The 23,670-nt window shown below is 38.1% G+C and overlaps 1 protein-coding gene across 1 annotated transcript in view; it reads left to right on the top strand.

Moving 5' to 3' along the window:
• PPP2CB (protein phosphatase 2 catalytic subunit beta) overlaps window positions 1-23,670 on the top strand; it is a 32,829-nt gene that overhangs the window by 8,346 nt on the left and 813 nt on the right. The window contains exons 2-6 of the mRNA XM_008541686.2: window positions 12,133-12,342; window positions 13,994-14,167; window positions 17,058-17,147; window positions 17,262-17,423; window positions 18,689-18,807. Of these exons, the coding sequence (XP_008539908.1) occupies window positions 12,133-12,342; window positions 13,994-14,167; window positions 17,058-17,147; window positions 17,262-17,423; window positions 18,689-18,807 (755 nt within the window). The remainder of the gene's footprint in view (window positions 1-12,132; window positions 12,343-13,993; window positions 14,168-17,057; window positions 17,148-17,261; window positions 17,424-18,688; window positions 18,808-23,670) is intronic.

Consider the following 23,670-nt stretch of genomic DNA (forward strand, 5'->3'; position numbering starts at 1 on the left):
CCTTTTGAAGTGTACAATTCAGTGGTTTTAGTATATTCATAAACTTTTGCAGCCATCACCACCATCTAATTCTAGAACATTTTCATCATCCCAAAAAAGGAACCGTGTACCCATTAGCAGTCACTCCCCATTCTCCCCTCCCCCCATCCCTTGGCAACCACTAATCTACTTTCTGTCTCTATGGATTTGCCTATTCTAGACATTTTACATAAATGGCATCATGCAACATGTAGTCTTTTGTGTCTGGCTTCTCTCGCTTAGCGTAATGTTTTCAGGATTCTTACCTGTTGCAGCATGTGTCAGTACTTTATTCCTTTTTATGACGGAATAAAATTCCACTATATGTATATAGCACTGTGGTTGTTTTGATAAATTATTGCCATCTGGAATTTGTTTTGAAGTTCAAAAAGTTATTTTTTCAGATTTAAAAAGTAATATATATATTTAAATTTAACCATCTCATAAACGTAGGGAAAACAGCAAGCCCTGTCCCCTGTTGCACCCACCGTCCCCACCCACTGCCCTCCTCCCCCGGAGGCAAACAGTGTGTAGTCTTGCAGGCCTTGTTCTCTGTGTGCAGAAACGCATGCTGGGAGGGGATGGCTGTTTGTGCTGTATTGTTTTTATTAAAATGGGATCATAGGTGTAACATCTTAACACTAGTTTCATTGAGCAATATATCTTGGCCCATGTATGTACACATAACTTATTCTTTAATTTGGACAGAGTATATGATTTATTGTTGTGTTTCCAAGCTTGACGTTGCTTGGCATACAGACACTTAACTGTTGTTGAACTGAAAGGCAAAGTTCATTTCCTTGTATTTAAAAAAAAAAAAAACAGTCAGCAGTCGTTTATGGAAGAACCTTGTAACTATAGGAGAACAGGCACCCAAGCCCTGTGGGATCTTAACTTCATTTCATTTCATCTGTTTGAGACATGAGTGTTCTATGGCTGTCTTTAGGTGAATTTGCCTAGAGAGTAAGAGAGAAGGTATAATGTTTTATAGCAGATAAATATGTGCCAAATAGAGATGGAAAGAAAATCATTTGTATATTGCCTCTGCCAAAACCCAATATAGTGCTTTTTGCTATGATGGCTCTGGCGATGGCACCGACACAGAAGCAGGAATAGAATGTCACCTGTTGGGAGGCAGGGAAGACTGGAGTGTATTTACATATTCTGCAGTCCTAAAACATGGGGAGAAGGGAAAATAAAATATGTTGTGCATCCTAATATACGTGAATGCCAATCCCAAATCTTCATTTTCTCAGTTCTGTTCCTAGGATGGATTTGATTTATAGCAGCAAGAAAGAATATGTCTTCGATGAGTGAGAAAGGAAACAAGTTTGAATGGCTAGGGATACAGCAATGCGTGCGGCAGTAACAGCTGTCTGCCTGGATGTGTCTCTGCCAGGTGGCAGTCAGCATCACCACAGGCCTTCACTTTACAGGTTTAAACTTGGCCTTACCCGTGTCCTAGAGATAGTTAAACTTTGGGTGCTAAGTCACGTTAAAAAACACTCATAAGCATTACATATAGAGTCACAAGATGTGCAGAAAACAGTTAACATAGCAGTCCTGAGACCGCTGTCGGCAGAAATGCCTCGTTTCAAGGTTGCCCTTGGCTGGTGTCCGGAAACTTGGGACTGGGGAGGGTTCTCACCATTCCCTGGTAAGAGTGGCCCACTGTGCCTGAGCTGTTCGTGCACACAATGTGATTATGCTGAACACGTGCCTTCCTTCTGACAGTCTGGAAGTTTGGTCCATGCCAGGCAGAGGGTACCTACATGACGAGCGCCCAGTTACAGGGCACTGAGCCTCTACTGAGCTTCCCTGGCAGACAGCATTTCCTGTGTGTTGTCACAGCTCGAGGCTGCGGGCCTTCAGTGCGGTCTGTGCGACGCCCCCGGGAGAGGACTCGTGGAAGCTCGCAGCTGGTTTACTCAGGGCTTTGCCCCATGCGCCTTCTGCCTTAGCCATCCTTTTGCTGTAATAAATCACAGCCGTGAATATGACTACACGCTCAGTTCTGTGGGTTGTCTTTGTGATTCACCACCAAACCTGGGGACCCCTGACACACAAAGGTTTTTACACTGAGATTTCTAAGTATCAGGTGAACTGTGTACTTCCTTCTGCCAGTCCAACACCTTCTTTCCCTGAAGGCAAGCCAAACTGATCTTAAACTAAAATCACCTGGTGAGCCAGGAAGCTGAATGAAGGGTGTGAGTTTAGAATAGGTGTTGAAAAACATCAGGGGATCTGTACAATGGAGACGAAAACTTGGTGGGGGATGGGGGTTGGCTCACACTGGCCTGGCAAGTACTTTCTTCACTACTATGTAGATAAAAGCTCAGGAAGTATGACTGTAAAGCATACACACTCTATGTCACATAGCTTAACCCATCCATGTAGTTTTGTAAAACCTGTGCTGGGTTAAGATAACCGTATATCCTTAAAAGAATAATTGAATTGGATAATATTTACATTTTGGTGCTTTTATTCTATATTTAAAGTAGGACAGTAAATGATAGTGATTGTATTTGAAGCAGATTTCCTTTTTGGATTTGGAACCATCAGCCAAGTGTTGATTTTTTTTTTCCCCCAGTGAGAAAAATTGGCCCTGAGCTAACATCTGTTGTCAATCTTTCTCTTTTTGCTTGAGGGAGATCGTTGCTGAGCTACCATCTGTGCCAGTCTTTCTCTACTTTGTGTGGGGGACACCGCCACAGCATGGCTTGACGAGGGGTGTGTAGGTCCGTGCCCGGGATCCGAACCTGCGAGCCCTGGGCCGCCAAGGAGAGCACACGAGCTTAACCCCCACGCTGCTGGGTTGGCTCCTAGTATTGATTCTTTAAAAATAGTAATAAATAGAAGACATCAGCCCTGATTGAACTTTCTAATGATTTATGCCATTTTATTTTTTTCTAAACAAAATTAGGAAGCTGTCTTATGGAATAAACTTGGTAAAAAGCTTGTTTCCTTTGTAATCTTAGCCAGTTCTGAGCCATCTGTCAGACCCTGTAGGAGAGGCTTGATAATCTCTAAAATTCCCTGCGGCTCTGATTGGAATTACACCTTGTAGTGACTCTCCCTTCATTCTGGTCACATCCCTGTGATTGACTGGGGCAGCAGGAAGCGTGTGTCTCAGCTGGTCGGTGAGATGTAACTTCTGGGAAAGCTGTGTAAGCTGGATAGACTAGGCTGGCATGGGCCCTTTGGCCTTTTGCCCCTTCTGCCTTCTTGCTGAGTGGGATACCAGATACAGTGCCTGGAGATGCACCACCCTTCTGGGACCATGAGCTGGCAGCTCTGTTTACTGAGGGTGGTGAAGAAGGTAGGCGGAAGGAGTCTGCTGTCATGATGAGGTCCCTGGAGAAGCCGTGCCAATCCTGGGCTGCCGACCTCCAGGCTTCTTGGTATGTGAGAAAAGGAAACTCACAGTTGGTCTTCTCTCCGCCGCACGAAAAGATCATTTCAGTAACATGATGATAATAAAATAATGTATTTTGCCACACAGCCAAGAATCAACCCTTAAAGAATTTCAGTTTGGGGGCCGGCCCCATGGCCAAGTGGTTAAGTTCACGCACTCTGCTTCAGTGGCCCAGGGTTCACCTGTTTGGATCCTGGGTGTGGACCTACGCACTGCTCATCAGGCCTGCTGTGGCAGTGTCCCACATAGAACAACTGGAATGACCTACAACTGGGATATACAACTATGTGCTGGGGCTTTGGGGAGGAGGAAAAAAAAGGCAGATTGGCAATAGATGTTAGCTCAGGACCAATCTTCCTCACCAAAAAGAATTTCAGTTCAGAAAAGAATAACTATTTCCATGTTATACATGTGGAAATAAGAGTTCATATATATATATATATATAAGAGATGTAGACTCATAGGTACCTAATCTAAATACAGAAACTGAAGGGGATATAGGTCTTAAGCTTACACAGGTTTGAACTGGGAGGGGAACCCATTGTTTCTGAAAGAGTTCTGTACATATAATCTCATTCCAACTAATTATAGGCAAACAGAAAAAAACGTTTGGGCTACATTGTTCCTAACTTGTGAGAAGCCTACCAGGCTAATTTAAGCAGAAACAGCATTTGTCGGAAGAATATTTGGTAGCCTAGAATCAAAAGGAAAGCTGACAAACCAAGCTTGGAAATTCTGCAGAAATTAAGAGAGATTGGAGCCATAGTCAAAGTCATTCCACAGAAATGTAGAACACAGGAGAGGACACCCCTGCTGAAATAGGACTTGCCACTGTCCCTACTGCTTAGAGACGGTTTAAGTTAAAAGTCTGTGCTGGGGCATCCAGTTGGTATAGGTGAATCTGGAGGTGACTAACTTTGTGATTCCTACAGTGTGTATGCCGACTTTCATTGTGCTTGTTTTACATGCTCTAACACCAGCACTTTGGACTGGTGTAATAGGACACTAACAGTCACTGCAAACAAGTTGAAGTGAATAGAATGCATGCCTTTGTAGAAATGTGAGCCCTCCTGCCCTGTACGTGCTCTCTGTTTCTTTCATGTTACGTGTAGGTCATCAGAACAGTTGTATTAACATAGAGTTTTAAGTTTTTTAGTCTCATGACCCCCTTTAGACTCTTAAAACTTAAGGACTGCAAAGAGCTTTTGTTTCTATGGGTTGTATTACTGTATTGGCAATTAAAACTGTAGTTTCAAAAAATACATATTCTTTAAAACAATAGTAAATCCATTACATCTGAACATGCCCTTGGGTCATACTTTGAGAACTGCTACATTCATTTATCTTTGTATTAAGTGAATAAACACAGTTTTTTCAACAAAACTTCATAGTCTCAATATTACAAGTCTTAGACCTATTAAAACCATCAATATTACAGAAAATCTCCTTACCTAGACTTAAAAATTAACTTTCTGATGTTAAAATGCAGAAAAATATAACTTCAGATTCCATTTTAAGTCAATTGGTATAAAAAGTCACAAGCCCTCTTCCGTTTAACAGTTTAAAGATGGCTAATTCAGAACGTTATATTCTTGAACACCCTTATATAAATACCAGAGTTTATACATATATATGTATGTATATATATATATAGATTCTTATATGTAAACTATATAGTTTCTTAGAGGGGCTGGCCTGGTGGCATAGTGGTTAAGTTCACGTGTTCAGATCCCAGGCATAGACCTAAACACCACTCATCAAGCCATGCTGTGGCGATGTCCCACACACACAATAGAGGAAGACTGGCACAGGTGTTAGCTCAGGGCCACTCTTCCTCAAGCAAAAAGAGGAAGATTGGCAGTAGATGTTAGTTCAGGGCCAATCTTCCTCACCAAAATAAATAAATAGTTTCTTAGGACTTCTCAAAAATATGAATTTCTAATTTTAATTAAGATTGAATCAATGATTTTTTTGAGACATATTGTAACCTACAAATATCTTTGTATGACTTATGTTAACGTGTTTCTATTGTGTGCTACAGATACTCTCCCAGGCTTCTCCTTTTATCTCTTTTTGTGTACAGAAGTGGTTTGATTTTTTTTATTGAGTTCACAATGGTTTACATCGATGTGAGCTTTCAGTTGTACATTATTTCTTGTCTGTCACCACATAAGTGCTCCCCTTCACCCCCTGTGCCCACTCCCCCACCCCCCTTCCCCTGGTAACCACTGAACTGTTTTCTTTGTCCATGTGTATGTTTACATTCCACATATGAGTGAAGTCATTGCATACAGAAGTTTTTATTTTGTTCACTTGAGCCCGCCGAAGCCAGCATGTTGAGGCTAGAGAGTTTACATGTTCCTCTTTTTGTCTCTGGTAGCTGGCCTGCAACAGACACTTGGCAAGTGTTTGTTACATGAACCTTGCTCTTCAGGGATATTTTGGTGTGTCAGGTGATTACTGTGTATGATGTACATCAGAGGGAATGGTCTGTCGACCTGATGACTGTTGTCCTGTACACGTGCTATGTATGAAATCATTTTTCCTCCGTTTTTTGGTAAGGTTTCCTTTAGTGGATTTTTAAGTAGGATTAGCTTGTTAAATTCTTAATGTTATATGACTTGAGGATTCTGTTTTACTATTTCTGCAAAATGTTGGTTATTTGCTCCTGTCTAACTTGAAAAACAAATTACTTGATGCTTGCTAAGCACGTGACAGAATGATTTTACTCTTTTGACTTTTTTTGTCCAGTTAATAGATCCATTACAGGAGGTGAGGTTGTGTTGCTCTTGAAAGACCTCTGCTAATTGTTTTCTCAATCTTCAGCTATTTTACTGGGGTCCTTTTAACTTTAGGATTTAGCTTCTAATATTAAGGACTTTTTTCTTTACCCCCGATGCATTAATTCTTTGGCTGAAATTGGCTGACTTTGCTGTATTTTGCCGCTGTGATCTAAAATAGCTATCTGGAGAACCTAACGTGATCGTATCTGAAAAATTGTTAGAGCAGCTGCTTGGTGTGGAACTCCTATGTAGTTTTCCTTACTAAACGGGGAATTGTTTGGTTTTGTGACTTGCCTTTTGCATTTATCTATCAAATACCCTTTATATCAAATATACTTCTATACCATTCTGAATGTCTACTTAGTATTCCATTCTATAGATGTGTACTATATTTGTTTCCTTAACTATCCAATGGACATTTATAATTTCCAGTATTTTCCCTTAAAAGCAAACATTCCTTTATTTATATCCATACATATTTATCTGATTTTATTCATAGTATGGCTGTCTAGAAGTGGAGTTGTTTGGTCCAGTATTGTAACCATGTATCAGTTAGTGTTAGGTTTGGTGTGTGTAACAGAAAACCCAAAATAATAAAGGCTTAACCTAGTAGCAGTTTGTATTTCTCTCACATCCAGGAAAATTCAGAGGTGAGCAGTCCAGGGGCAATATGGCAGCTCTACACAGTTATCAGGAAAACAGACATCTTGCTGTATTCGTTTTTTGTGGCTGCTGTAACAGATTACTACAAAGTGGGTGGTTTAAAACAGCAGAAATATCTTCTCTCACAGCTCTGGAGGCCTGGAGTCCAGAGTCAAGTCAGCCGGGCCAGCTCCGTCTGGGGCTTCCAAGAGAATCGGCTCCTTGCCTCCTCCAGCTTCTGGTGTCTGCTGGCGTTCCTTGGCCGCATCACTTCAGTCTTCCTCTGTCTTTATGTGGCCTTCTCTTCTGCGCTTGTCTGTCTCAGAGCTCCCTCTGCCTCTCTCTCATAAGGAGGCATGTAATTACATTCAGGGCCCATCAGGATAATCCAGGATAAGCTCCTCCTGTCAGCATCCTTAAGCGCATCTTTTCGTGTGAGGTTATAGTCACAGGTTCTGGTCACTAGGAAGTGAGTGTATCTTTGCAGGGTGTTTTTTCAGCCTGCCGCATCTTCCACACTCTGTGCTGCTGTTACTAGGGAGCAGCTCTTGTCTTTATGGTCTGAGCTACCTTGATTTTAAACCTGTTGCTCCTTGGGAAAAACAAACCAGTCTCAGATGTGGCAGAGTGGGAGTTAATAAATGACCCACAATATATTGGAGTAAATAGAAGGTTTAGACTGATAGATCAGCAACAAACTGAGAAGGGACAGCATGGCAGACAAATTACAGCAAGCAAGAAAGGAACATAGCTTGGGGAATGATGTACAGAGAACCCAAAATAAATCCAGGGAACAGGAAGAAATTACCCACTGGTGCTCAGGTTATAGGACAACTCACTATGATGTGGATTAAATAAAAGAAGCTCAAAAACAAGAATTGTTGGGGCCAGCCTGGTGGCATAGCAGTTAAGCTTGTGTGTCTCCACTTCCCGTGGCCCAGGGTTCACCGGTTTGGATCCTGGGTGTGGACCTACACACCGCTCATTAAGCCATGCTGTGGAGGCATCCCACATATAAAGTAGAAGAAGATGGGCACGGATGTTAGCTCAGGGCCAATCTTCCTCAGCAAAAAGAGGAGGAATGGTGGCAGATGTGAGCTCAGGGCTAATCTTCCACAAAAAAAAAAACAAGAGCGTTGCACCATGAGCTGAATAGAGATTTATGAAACAAATTGAGGGCAAAACCAGTAGTGAAAGTTAATAACAAGAGAAGCAGAAGGGACATGGCAGAAAAACATAACTGCCTCCAGAAAGGAAAGACTTAAGATAATCGCAAGGAATGCACATGAGAACAAAAAAGAACAGACAAACATGATTTAAAAAAACCTCAAGTAATTAAAGTTTCTGAAATAGGAAATACAACAAATAAAACAGAAAAAAATACCCCATCCCTTGACAAGAAAATTTCTCTGAATTTAAGAAATTCTGGGATTTTTTATCAAAGGAGCTTCTGGAAATCTTGATCTTAGGCTTCCAGCCTCCAAAACTGTGAGAAATAAATTTCTGTTGTTTCTAAGCCACTCAGTCTGTGAGTTATTTTTGTTATAGCAGCCTGAACAGACTAAGGCACTAGTGGTTATAAGATTTATAAAGGAAAAAACAAAAGCGTCATTTTATATGATCTATATGGAAATCCAGGAAAATCTATAAACTATTAAAACTAAACAGTTTTCAAGTTACAAGAGTGTAGCTTGTGTAAAAATCTGACATTGAGAAATATTTTTTAAAATCCCAGCATCATCTCAAGTATAAATTACCTTGGATTATGTCCAACAAGTAGACATTATTAGACAATTATCAAACTTGTTTAAAGAATAAAGGAAATCTAAATAAATGATGATCAATGCCATATTCATCAGTGGAAAGACTTATTTTAAATATACCCATTTGCTCCAAATATATAAATTCAATGTAATTTGAGTCAAAACCTCAACAAGATTTTCATAGGATTTGACAACTTCTAAAATTCATATGTCAGGCTTAATGAAAGGGCCAAAATAGCCAGATAGTCATAAATAAAAGGAATAGGAAGAGAGCCTCTCTTCCCAGATAGTATGATTTCTTATAGTAATTAAAGCAGTCTGTTATTGACACAGGAGTGGTAGACCAATGAGAATGGAGCCTGAGGAAAAGATGAAAATGCTGACACTTTATTTGGGGAATGCAAGCCCACAGACATAAAGTGGAAGAAAAAAATAAAGTGAGGAAATGTGTAAAGCAGTGTGATATGATGCATTACCTTGGGAGGTGGGACTTCTTCACTATCCAGAAAAATCGCGAGGAGAAGTCGTACCTCAGAGAAGTGCATGGAAGGAAAAACAGTGGCAGTTTATTTCCCTGGCTCCCTTCTTTCTCTCTCTTCCCACTAGTCAAGGTTTACTCCACGGGGAGATGACTCCCACGTATTTCCAAATCGTGCCATCCAGCCCTCAGCACCTGCTCAAGAAGCCAGATCCCACATCCCACCATGTGGCATTCCATCCGTGTCTGTTGGAAGAGGAGCAGCTCAGCATGTTAGGGCTGAGCAAGAGCCACGCAGGTCCACGACTTCAGCTTAGACTCAAGCCAGCTCAGGGCTGGGCAAGGTGTCATCAATGATGACAGCAGTGCAGTTTGAGAGACGGCAGCTCAGAAAAAGAATATGAAGGCATCTGAGAGGGTGTACAAGGTTGTGTCCAGTTCAGGTAAGAAATTAGGAAACAGACATAGGTCTTTACAAAAACTTGGCAGAGGTGACATTACAAATTAGGAAAGGATGGCACTATGTAATAATAATGCTGAGCCAGTTGGCTAACCATTACGAATAATAAAATTAAAATGAATTCCTACATTACACCATATAACAAATTCCACTGCTGGGTTAAAGACTTGTGAAATGTGAAAGCAAAAACTTCCAGGATAAAAATACAAAAGTGCTTTTTCGACCTCCGTGTAGGGAACAGTTTCTGAAACAAGAACCCAAACAGCACAGACCATAAAGGGAAAAGAGTGATAAATTTAGCTATCTTAAAGTTTAGAAACAACAAAAGAAACTTCAGTGACACTATACATAAAATGAAAACACTAGCGTCAGACAGAAGATATTTAAAATACATAAAACTTGTGGCCGGCCTGGTGGCTCAGCGGTTAAGTGCTCACATTCTGCTTTGGTTCACCGGTTGGGATCCCGGGTGCAGACATGGCACCACTTGGCAAGCCATGCTGTGGCAGGCGTCCCACATAGAAAGTAGAGGAAGATGGGCACGGATGTTAGCTCAGGGCCAGTCTTCCTCAGCAAAAAGAGGAGGATTGACAGCAGATGTTAGCTCAGGGCTCATCTTCCTCAAAAAAAAACAACCAACAACAACAACAAAAATACGTAAAACCAATATAAGGTAAATATTTATAATACTAAAAAAAAAAAGTACAAATCAATAGGAAAAATACAAACAACCGACTAGAAAAATTAGGTTAATTTTGTGAGTAGGCATTTCAAAGAAAAAAAAATTTAGTGACCAATAAGCATGAAAAGCTGCTTTTGTAAAGAAATGTTAAGTATCAGAGGTGCAAATTAGAAGATACTATTTCACACCTGCTAATTGGCAAGAATGACAAAGTCTGTTGACAAAGATGCTCAGCAACAAGAACTTACATTATGCAGAGAGAAGCTCAAAATCCGTGTTTTTAAATGCTCCTTAGATGATCAAATCCCTGCAGAGGCAGAGAAATGTCTGTCCCTAAAATTCCACTCCCACTGCTCTTAGCTCTCCGCTGCCAGCTCCTACTGTCAGCTTCCTCCTGGGCAGCTGACTTGTTGCCCTGCGTCATTTTCACCTCCTCACCCTCACCGCGGGGTTGTTTCTTACTCTTAGTTTGTATGTACACGTCAGTCTCAGTTCTTACCTCTTGTTCTTCATGGTTTTCTGTTTCTAATCTCGTAGACCTGGAAATGTGATAAGCAGCTTGTTAGAATTTTGTACATAACAAGTAAATAGGCCCAGAATAGGGCCTAATAGAGTCCTCTGGCAGGTTGATGGGAAGGTGCATATGCTTGTATTCTATCTGTTTTATTACAGGCCTCAGAGACCTTTTTAATTGTCTTTCTGCTTCTGGGATCTTTTTCCTATTAGGCAAAGTTGCTAAATACATGAGGTGCGATGAACTTGACTTTAGTCAGTACATTTAATCTGCCGTCGTTTATATATGAACTCTGTGCTTCAGGGCCTCCTAAGGGTATATTCTCACTTGATTCATTGAATATAAACTAATTGGAATAAAGAAGTTGGAGATTGGCTTATGAATTGGTGTAAGAATGTGTTTATTTATAAAAGAATTTGAATAATTTGTGACTTTTTTCTTTATTGATCTATTTTAACTTGTAAATAAGATTATTCTTTTTAAGAAACAACTTTATTGAGATATAATTCCTATACCAAACAGTTCGCTCATTTGGAGTGTACAGTTCAGTGGCTTTCAGTGCATTCCCAGATATGTGCACTCATCACCACAATATTAGAACATTTTCATTCCCCCCAAAAGAAACCCTGTATACCTTAGCCATTACTCTCCAGTCTCCCCGGTTCTAGGCAGCCACTGGTCTACTTTCTATCTCTGTAGATTTGCCTTTTCTGGATATGTCATGTAAATGGAGTTATACAATCTATGACCTTATAATCTGTCATATAAATGGAGTTACAATCTATGACCTTACAATCTGTGACTGCCTTCTTTCACTTATATAAGCAAAAGATAGAATACATTCGCATTATATCAGTGTTTTCAAAGTTGTAGCGTGTATCAATACTTCGTTTATTTTTATTTCTGAATAATATTCCATTGAGAGGATATACTCAGATTTTACTTACCCATTCATCAGTTAATGGACATTTGGGTGGTTTCAGCTTTTTGGCTATTGTGAATAATGCTGCCAGAAACCTGTAAACATAATTCTCTTAAGTATATTTCTAAGTGGAATTGCTGAATCACGTGGTAATTGTTTAACTTTTTGAAGAACTGCCAGTTTTCCACAGCAGCTGCACCAACCACTGCATTCCCACCAGCAGTGTATGAGAGTTCCAGTTTCTCCACGTCCTCACGCACACTTGCTATTATCTGTCTCTTTTATTTGCAGTCTTAGTAGGTGTGAAGTGGTATCTCATTGTGGTTTTAGTTTTATGATTTCATAAAGCACATTTCAGGTGTTTTTTCACCAGATCTTCTTTTAATACACAAAGAATAATGCCTTTAATTTGTGATAGAATCTTTTTTTAATTGTTGGTTTCATTTTTCTAACAGGCTAAGGAAATTTTAACAAAAGAATCAAATGTGCAAGAGGTTCGTTGTCCTGTTACCGTCTGTGGAGATGTGCATGGTCAATTCCATGATCTCATGGAACTCTTTAGAATTGGTGGAAAATCACCAGATACAAACTATCTATTCATGGGCGACTATGTAGACAGAGGTTATTATTCAGTGGAGACTGTGACTCTTCTTGTGGCATTAAAGGTATGATTAATGACATTCACTTTTCTTTTTTTCAAGCTTTAAACCAACAAAAGGCAAGAATGGCAGTATTGCACCTCATCTGTTCTGTTTTGTGATCCATTCAGTTTCTAACCCCTTAAAATAATAGTTGATTTTACATCTTTTAACAGAGAGGGAGATGAGGATGATACCTTAAACCTCTCCTGCCTTCTCCTGGTAAATCATTCTTTTGGGTAATCCATAGCTGAAGTCTTAGAATCATTTTTTACTTAGTCACTTATCTCTCATATTCAGTCAATTAACAAGTCTTTTTTAAATTGTTGCCTTAAGAAGTCTTATATCTCTGTCTCTGTTTTTACTATCAACACACAATTCGTATCTCTACTACTTTACACTTTGTTGCAGTAGTATGGTAACTAATATTTTTGCCTCTAAGGTCTGACTCCTCCAAATTGACCTTGCACCTTGCGTATGCTGCCAGATTAAATCTCTTTTATTTAAGATTTTCATCTTGGTACTTCCCTGCTCCCAAACTCTTCAGTCATTCCATATTGCCTGTAGAGTGGAGCTCAAACTCCTTGGCTGGCCGTTGTAGTCTAGCCTGAATTTGCCTGCCAGTAGTTGACAGCATAAACTCTTTGACTCAAAGAATTTCAGTGCTCAGTCTATCTCCATAAATTTCTTTAACCACTTTCCCCAAAGGATTACTCCATCTGTGATTTGTTACCCCTTCTACCACAACACAAGTCCTGCTTCTTCCATGAAGCCTTCCACCATTTTAGCCTCACTCTTCCTACTCTAAATTAACGTGAAACATCTTCTCTCACCCCTTATTCATACTCCATAGTGGTTTCTTGCCTTGTATTATGTACTTCACATACCTCTTTAGTGAGATTAGTCCTTAGAGAGGAGAAGTCATGTATTATACTTGTGCGGACCTGTCACTTAGCTTTAAGCACTAAATTTAATGTTGGACATATAACAGATGCTTAGTAAATATGTATGAATTAAAGTATGCATTTGCAGCTTTTGGTTAATTTGGTTTACAGAATCTGATGCTTTTTCATACTTCTCAGACATATTCTTAACTATAAACAGCATGTTATAAGCCATGTGTCTATATTTTGTTATGGAAAAGAGACTGTTAATACATTTGAAATCTTGCCTAGATTTGGCAAGGGTCTGTTTTTGTGTTTTTGTTGGCAAACACAATCTTCCTGTGGGAAATAAAAGTTGAAAGGGGAGGGAGAGGTTAGTCTATAGAAGAGTTTGTCTCAGGTCCAGATCTCTGATCTTCAGTGTCCATTCAGCAGTAAGAAGTCATAGTGTTCTGAAAAGATTTAGAAGACTAGTGATAGTTTGAGGATGAAGAAGATATTTGAGACAAATCAGGTACAAGTTTATTATAGTAATAGAGGTATCAGTTAATAAGGATTCCAATGAGGGTGATATAAATAGTAAAATGACTGCCTATATAGAAAATATGTCAAAGTTTAATCAATAGGACCTGGTTATGAATGAGAACATTTTTTATTCTGAAAAAGAATTAACATTTACTTTACTAGCAGGAAAAAGAGCCATTTAAAGAAATGGGTCAGCGGTTAATGTGCTTAACGTGACGCTCATAAAAATATGATTTGTACAACATGGGTTTCTTTTGCTTTTCTTCCAGGTGCGTTATCCAGAACGCATTACAATATTGAGAGGAAACCACGAAAGCCGACAAATAACCCAAGTGTATGGCTTTTATGATGAATGTCTACGAAAGTATGGGAATGCCAATGTTTGGAAATATTTTACGGATCTATTTGATTATCTTCCACTCACAGCTTTAGTAGATGGACAGGTATGTATGTACGTGCTTACATCGGGGTGGGGATAAAAGTAGGAAAAGATTTTCTACTAGTCATTTAGGATCTAGGTTTACATAACGTGTATATCTGTATCCCCTTGGCCTTTTCTGCCTCTTTCCCTTGTACTTAAGATTTCAGAACAGGGAATTGGATAAATTTTATGTACATTGGGACCAGCAAATTTCCATGTTGTTCTCAGATATATTTGTAAAGCTTTTGGCCAAAGGATATGCCAATATGCTTTTTTATTATAGATAAATATTGTAAATAAATGCTTATGGTCCTGACGTGCACGCTAGTAAAGCAAAGCCATTTTTTGAAGCTGTCTTCACACATTTAACCAGTGTCCGCTGGTTACCATTAATAACTTTTTCTTCCTATGTTCATGGTAATTGCAAGCCAGTAATATTGTGTATTACGCCGCCTTCACTAAGAAGTGAATGCTTTGTTTCTACCTGTAACAAGTATTACAGACATAAAACGTTCAGAAGTGTAAGAAAAATTTGTGCCAGTTTCCTGTTATTCCAATTTCCGGGTGTAATCACTGTGAGCATGAAGTGGTTTCAATTTCAGTCTAAGACGTGCTGTGGGCTCTACAGCTCTTAAACCACAGACGCCCACAGGCTGCCCCTGGACCACTACTGCCGATAGAATCTGCTTCTGACCTTTTCTGTGTGATCCTGACGGTCCATGTTTCCCAGCTGTGATTCTGAACATCACAATAATTAATTTAAAAGGGCAATATTTTGCTTAGACTTGCTAAAATGAAAGAAAACAATGAATTTAAAGGAGGTTAAATTTTAATTAAGGTTTTTAATTTTAAAAAGCAATATAGCTTTCATTAACATAACAATTGACATAATTATTTTAGAAGGACAGCCTATCAGTGTTATGGTGAATCTAGTTTTTTAAATGAGAGCATTAGTATAGCTTTTATTTATTGAATATGTTTATATTTCTCCCCCTCCCCCGCAACCTTTTACCTTCAATGGACCATTGATCTTTCCTATTGTAGTACTCTCAAGGAACAAAATAGCCAGTACACACACACACAACATTGGTAACACGTTATTGTTTATAAAATGTTGTTGTGGGAAGACTTTATACACCTTAGAAATGAAGTAGATAAAAAATAACTATATAGAGTATTTGAACAATGGGACAAGCTTACCTAACAGATATAGACAGTATTTATAGCTTTTGGTATATGAGTACCCAACAAACAAAAACCAGATAATTTTCCACATATTCATTCATTTATTCTTTCTTTCCTCCTTTACACCCTTTCGTCTATCCATCCATCATTTATTTATGTATCAAATGTTAAGTGACAGTCTCCAATTCTGAGTAGTAGAAGAAAAACTCAGACTGGGAATGAAATAGAAAAGGATAAAAGAAAAATCTACTTGCTTGGGAACTTTCACCATCTTTTATTAACACTCAGAAAATAAAAGATAAGAATCCAAATCATTTCTAAATGACAGTGGAAGTATGGTGTAGACCGAAACTTTTAGATGTAAACAAGGGAAGAAATACGTAGTCTTACATTTGTTTTGTAGAAAAATAGAAAGGAAATAATGTTATATAAACATTTAGCTCAAAGAATGACACAGTAAAATAAAGGATTTATTAAGGATCAAAGCAGAAATGGATACTGATCAATATGGCCAAAAGCAGTTTTTGAAAAGTCTACTAAAAAGAAATGTAATATTCAAAACTGATCTAGAAAAAAAGGGGGAGATCACATGAAACACTAGGAATGAGAAATAAGGCGTTACTGTAAATATGGAGGTGCTTACATATCACAACAGATACAGCTTTATTCCAATAAACTTGAAAAGATGGGCGAAATTTATTATAGCAAAATATTAATTGTTAAATTGGTTTTGAAGAAATTAACCAATGTAAATAGACTACTAGATTTAGCAGAAATTGGAAAAGTAGAAATTGGTCTAGATAGATTCATAGACCAATTCTACCAAGCCTTTAAGGCACATAGAATTTCTGTGTTCCAAAGCTTAGGGAAAAGATGGAGAGCTTCAAAACTCACTCTATGGCTAGTATAACCCCAACACCAAACTAGACATGGCTAACACAGAAAAATGAAACAGATCAAAACTGTTTGAAAAAAATTCTATATCTTCATTATTTAAAACTCAGTTATTAAGGAGTAAGATAAAATAACATTAATTGGAAAAGAAACTTTATACTGCGTGTACTTTTCAGCAAAACATCAGAAACCTCATCAAAGTCAGGAGAAAAATGCCCTCTAAAACTTGTAGTATTAATTCTTCCTGATTCAGCATCTGTAGAGGATGGGCTTGGAAATAAATGTTTTACAAAAAAAATCAACTTGTATCATTCAATTTTGTTTTGAAAGTCCTAGCCTTTGCACTGAGCAATAAAAAGAATTAAAAAGTATAAACTTTGAGAAGACAAAAACAAATATTTTTGCAAACAACATGATTATGTACTCAAAAAAGAAATCTAGGAAACTGAAAAACTGTTGGAACCAATAAAATGAATCAGTAGGGTCTTTAGTGTAAGAGAAACAAATGTTATATATACTTCACCAGTAACCAGCAAAAAATGTAATGGTGAGTCACAAGGATGGAGATCCCATTCACCAGACAAGGGGAAAAAAGCATATACCTAGGACTACAAAGAAAGAAGACAAAAGAAATACATGTTAACAAGTCTCTCTGATGATATGGTTTTTGTTCTTTTCCATTGAATTTTATATATTTTCCACCGTGAATATTTTTAAACTTTATTTTGGAGAGAAGAGCTGTTAGGATTGAGAGTTGGCAACCAATGTTTACTCTCCATTAACTTTTAGCAATTAATAAAACAAATTCATTTTCTTTTTAAATTCATAAACAGATATTCTGCCTCCACGGTGGTCTCTCTCCATCCATAGACACACTGGATCATATAAGAGCCCTGGATCGTTTACAAGAAGTTCCACATGAGGTAAACTCAGTTTTAATAAAAAAAAGAAAGAACTATAACCACATTGTGGTAAAGGTAAATGAGTTAAATGTGACTGGTAATAATTTATAACATGTACTTGATTTTCTTGGCCAGGGCCCAATGTGTGATCTGTTATGGTCAGATCCAGATGATCGTGGTGGATGGGGTATTTCACCACGTGGTGCTGGCTACACATTTGGACAAGACATTTCTGAAACATTTAACCACGCCAATGGTCTCACACTGGTTTCTCGTGCTCACCAACTTGTAATGGAGGTATGTCCTTTTCCTACAGGATGATGATCTTTATTTCAAATAAATATATCTGTCTGTAATAAAGCTTCATGACTTAGAATGTCAGAAACATTTGAGGAAGGAGAAAAAACTTGTCTGGTTTTAGCAAGGAGGAAAGTGCTAGTTGGCCAGAGCAAAATTATGTCACTTTTTAAATTAATTTAGACTTAGCGAAGAGTTACAAAAGCAGTACCAAAAAGCTCCCTTGTATCCTACAGTCAGATTCCTCAAATATGAATATTGTAATATTTGCTTTATCATTCTCTCTCCCTCCCTGTCCCCCTTCCCTTACACATATTACTTAGTTTCTTTTAAACTGTTTGAATGTCAGTTGCAGGTATAATACTCCTTCACCCCCAAATTTCCATATGTATTTTGTAAAAATAAAGACTTTCTCTTACATAACCGCAGTATTGTTATCACAGTCAGGAAATTTGCAGTGACATAGCACTATTATCTAATCTAAACACTTTATTCAAATTTTGATTGTCTCACTAAAGTCCTTTATAGCAAAACTTGTGTGTGTGTGTGTGCATGTATAATCTAATCCAGGATCATGCTACATTCAGTCTTCTTTGATCTGGAAATAATTCCTCTGGTTTTCTTTGTTTTGCATAATCTTTACATTTTTGAAGAGTATAAGCAATTTTACTTTGTAGAAATATCCTTCATTTTTGGTTTGACTGATCTTTCCGTATGATTACAGATTCAGGATATGCATTTTTGGCAGGCATACCACAAAATGATTCTCAGTGCATCTTATCAGGACTCATGAAATCTATTTGTCCCACTTCTGGTGGTGTTAACCTGGATCACTTAGTTAACGTGGTGCCTGCCAGATTTCTCTAATATGGTGTTAGTATTTTGTAAATACTAGAGAAATATAAATAGAATATAATCCTTCCGAACCAATAGGTAGTGGCTTCAAGATGTTGGAGAAAACTTCACAAACCTGATAGAGGCAAGAGGAGAGGTGAAAGCATGATAAATAAAGAACATAAATTCTTACGGTAAAGATAAGTCTAGTTATATCAGTAAGCATAGGAAATGGAAATGGATGAAAACTTTTCCTTTCCTAAAAGACTGAGACTCTCAAATTGGATAAATAATCAAAATTCAGCTGCTATTTGGGATGTATCTAAAACATGACACTAGAGACTAGAAGTAGAGGGAGGGAAAATGGTGTATTATCTATGTCAAAATCATGATTTTATGGTGAAATATTGATTTTTTTTTTATTGCTGCAGGGATACAATTGGTGTCACGATCGGAACGTGGTCACCATTTTCAGTGCACCCAATTACTGTTATCGCTGTGGGAACCAGGCTGCTATCATGGAATTAGATGACACTTTAAAATATTCCTTGTAAGTAACTTTAAATTTTAATGTATATAATCACATTTGGAGGGAAAATTTTAAATGTAGGTTATTAAATTAAGGTAGAGAGTTTCTGCGTCTGGAACAATGGGGTGAGGAACATGGCAGACACTTTCTCCAACATAAACAACCATTTAACCAGAGAAAATTGTTTTAAACAGGTATTTCGAGTTTTGGGAAGTTGTCCTAAGTACATACAGCAAATAGGGAAACAATTATTCTAGAAAATCTAAATCTCAGTCACAGCAGCCAGAGTCTGTGGAATTGGAACACAGCATGCTCCCTCCCCCTCCCCCAGATCCCTTGTATAGAAACTACTCCATGCATTTCTCTGGGTGGGTGTGGTCAAGAAGAGGGGGGCTTTTCCCCTTCCCCAGCTCCCAGTCTTGTGCTATGGTTTCAACCCTAAGTGGGCAAGTGTCAGCATGCCTCACCTACCCCAGTCCTGGGTGACAGAAGCTCTATTCCTGGTGGGTACAGTCAAGAGGCTGAGACTCCCTATCCCCACCTATCTTCTGGAGTGGAAGCTCTACTCTATACGTGCATGGTGGGCAGAGAATGCTGGGTCCCCAGTTGTTCTTGCCCCAGCACCTGTTCATAGAACAGCGTATGTCACTAAGAAGTGGGTGACATAAATGGGTGACAGTGGTCAAAAGGTACAGGCTTCCATTTATAAAATAGGTCCTAGGGATGTAATGTACAGCATGTATTGTACAGACTATAGTTAATAATACTGTATTGTATATTTGAAAGTTGTTAAGAGAATAGATCTAAAAGTTCTCATCACAAGAAAAAAATTGTGACTGTGTGGTGATGTATGATAACTAGACATATTGCAGTGATCATTTTGCAGTATATACATTTATCAAACCATTACATTGTACACTTGAAAATAATATAATTTTATATGTCAGTTACAGGTCAATTTGAAGAAAAGTGGGCCATAATACCTGCCCACAACTCTGGAGCAGTGGCATAGAAGTTCTGCTCCGAGTGACAGGCAGAACAGAAAGTTCCTCAGCTCTTCCTGAGAGGACTGACCTTACTTAGAGCACAGGGTAGAGAGTTCCAAGCCTAAGTGCTTTGTTGAAAACAATGCGTATCGTGGTGGAGGCCACTTAAGAGGGCTCTCATAGCTCCCATGATGCTCCTAGCAACAAACAAAAGATCAAAGCAAGGAGAATTTTAACAGATAAAAACAGTGAAGAAAAATGAACCAGAGCCTCAGGAAATGTGGGATACTGTTAAGCACACCAGTATAGGTGTAATGGGAGTTCCAGAAGGAGAGAAGGGAGAGATAGAGACAGAAAGAATATTTGAAGAAATCATGGCTGAAAACTTCTCAGATTTGATGGTAAACATTGATAAACACGTCTAAGAAGCTCAACAAATAACATGGATAAATACAAAGAAATCCATACCCAGACACACCATAGTCAGATGCTGAAAGTCTAAAAGAAAAACTCTTGAAAGCAGTAAGAGAAAAATGACTTACAAAAGGGAACCTCAATGATAATCAGCTGACATCTCATCAGAAGGGCAATGGGATAACATGTTTAGAGTGCTGAAGGTAAAAAGCTCAACCAAGAATCTCATATGTGCAGCAAAACTTCAAAATGAATGCAAAAGAAAGATTTTTCCAGATAACAAAATTGAGAAAATTCAACAGTAGCAGACCTGCCATACAAGAAATACTAGAAAGAGTACTTCAGTCCAAAAGCACATGACACCAGAAAGTAAATCAAATGTATTACACACAAGATAGTAATTGTGAAAGACAGTACAATTGTATCTTTCTTCTTAACTGATTTAAAAATCAGTTACTTAACACAATATGGATATATTTGTAGTGTAGTGGACCTTAAATGTAATGTATAGAGATGGGATATATACGACTGTAACAGCACAGAGGAGGTGGCCGGGAACAAAGCTGTACTAAAGTAAAGAAGAGACACCAGATGGTAGTTCAAATCCTAAGGAATAATATGAAGAAAATAAAAATAAGATTAATGTATCAAAATCTGTAAATATTTGCTCATTTTCCTTTCTCTCTCAACTTCTTTAAGGTCACAAAATTATGTAAGGTAATAATTAAATAGGTGTTCTGGGGGTTGTAACATATCTAGATATACTATGTATAATGTCAGTAGCAAAAAAAAGGAGAAGGGAAAGGAGCTATACTGTATAGGAGTAAATTTCTATAATTCACCAGAATTATGTTAGTATAAATCTGAAGTAGCATTCTGTAAGTTAAGTTGTGTATTGTAAGCTCTAGAGCAACCACTAATAAAATAATTTATTGAAGCTGTTAAAGGAATTTAAATGGTATACTAGAAAATATCCTTTTAATAAATAAGAAATCAGTTAAAGCAGGAACCAAGAAACAAAGAAGAGAGACGTTAAAAAAAAAGAAAATGACAGGTATAAATCTAGTCATATCAATAATATTAAATGTAAATGATTTAAGCAATGCAATCAAAAGGCAGAGATTATCTTTTTTTAAAAAGATCCAGTTTTATGATGTCTACAGGAAACAAAATTTAGATTCAAACACACAAATAGATTAAAAGTAAAATGGTGAAAAAAGATACCATGCAAACAGCAGCCACAAGAGTGCTGGACTGCTTATACTAATAGCAGACAAAATAGATTTCAAAACAAAAATTGTTACTAGACATAAAGAAGGACATTTCATAATATAGAAAGAGCCACACCGTTAGGAGGATACATCGCTTATAAGCGTATGCACTTAACAACGGAGCCCTAGAATATATTGAGCAAAAACTAACAGAATTGAGGGGAGATGTACACAACTCAACAATAATAGTTGGAGACTTTATTATGCCACTTTCAGTAATAGAACTAGGCAGAAGATCAGCCAGGAAATAGAAGACTTGAGAAACACTGTACCTAAGATCCACAGAACACTTCACTCAGCAACAGCAGAATACAGAGTCTTTTCAAATGCACAGGAAACATTGTCCAAGACTGACCATATGCTAAGCCATAAACCAATCCTCCATGAATTTAAGAAGATTGGAATCATACAAACTATTTTCTCTAAACACAATGGAATGAAATTAGAAATCAATAACAGGAGGAAGATTTCTAAATATGTGGAAATTAACACACTCCTAAATAACCTATGGGTCAAAAAAGAAATCACAAGGGAAATCAGAAAATACTTGAGATGAGTCAAAACAAAAACACAGTGTACCAAACAGATGCAGTGAAAGCAGTGTTTTCAGGGAAGTCTATAGCTGTAAATGCTTATACTAAAAATCAAGAAAGATCTCAAATCAATAACCTAACTTTATTTTATTATTACTATTTTTTTGGTGAGGAACATTGGCCCTGAGCTAACATCTGTGCCAGTCTTCCTCTGTTTTGTATGTGGGACACCGCCACAGCATGCTTGATAAGCAGAGTGTAGGTCTACACCCGGGATCCTAATCCGTGAACCCAGGGCCGCCGGAGCAGAGTGTGAGGACTTAACCAGTACACCACTGGGCTGGCCCCCAGTAACCTAACTTGACACTGTAAGGACCTTGAAAAAGAGCAAACTAAACCCAGTGTAAGCAATGGAAGGGAATAAAGTTAAGAGTGGAAATAAAATGGAGTAGTGAAAAAAGAGTAGAGAAAATTAACGAATTCAAGGGTTGGTTCTTTTAAAAGATAAAAAAAATTGAGAAGACTTAACTAGACTGGGCAAAAAAAAAAAGAATGAAGACACATAACCAAAATCAGTATACACCTTACTGAAATAAAAGAATTATAGGGGTATATACAGTGAATCTCTGTATAGCAACAAATTAGGTATCTTGGATGAAATGGACAAATTCCTAGAAAGACAAAAACTACCAAAACTGACTCTAGAAATACAAGTGAAGAAGTTGAATTACTAATTTTAAAACTTCCTACAAAGAAAAGCCAAGGCCTGCTTGGCTTCACTGGTGAATTGACCAAATATTTAAAAAGAAATTAACACCAAACCTTCACAAACACCTGCAAAAAAAACAAGAAGGATCACTTCCCAACTCTTTCTTTGAGGCCTGTGTTACACCAATACTCTTCATGCATATAGATGCAAAAATCTGCAACAAAGTACTAACAAACCATATCTATGAATATGTGAAAAGAATTATGCTCCATGACCAAATGGGATTTATTCCAGGAATGCAAGGTTGGTTCAAAATGTAAAAATCAGTCAAGGTAATAAGCCATATTAAGAGAATAAAGGACAAAAATCACATGATCATCTCAGTAAAGCCAGAAAAAGCATTCGTTGAAATCTAACACCGTTTCATAATAAAAATACTCAACAAACTAGTCAAAGAAGGGAACTTCCTCATCCTGATAAAGGTCATCTACAAAAAACCCACAGCTAATGTCTTCTGAGCTAACATCTGTTGCCAATCTTCCTCTTTTTGCTTGAGGAAGATTGTCACTGAGCTAACATCTGTGCCAGTCTTCCTCTATTTTGTATGTGGGATGCTGCCACAGCATGGCTTCATGAGCAGTGTGTAGGTCTGCACTTGGGATCCCAACTGGCAAAGCGCAGGCTGCCAAAGTGGAGCATGTGAACTTAACTGCTATACCACTGGGCCGGCCCCTAACTTCATTCTTAATAGTGAAAAACTGGATGCTCTCCCCCTAAACTCAAGAACAAAATAAGCGTGTCCACTCTCACCATTTCCGTTCAACTCATAATAAGATTACAAACGTTTTATGCCAGACACCCACCAGACATTTTGTCTGCTTAACTTTCCCCGATAACTCTGAGCTAGTTTTTGGAAGAGAAGACCTGCAGTGCCGTGCCCAGGGTCGGTCCTGTCCTAAACGGCACGGGAA

The sequence above is a fragment of the Equus przewalskii genome, chromosome 28 (genome assembly GCF_037783145.1).
Source record: "Equus przewalskii isolate Varuska chromosome 28, EquPr2, whole genome shotgun sequence".
NCBI classification, from domain to species: domain Eukaryota; kingdom Metazoa; phylum Chordata; class Mammalia; order Perissodactyla; family Equidae; genus Equus; species Equus przewalskii.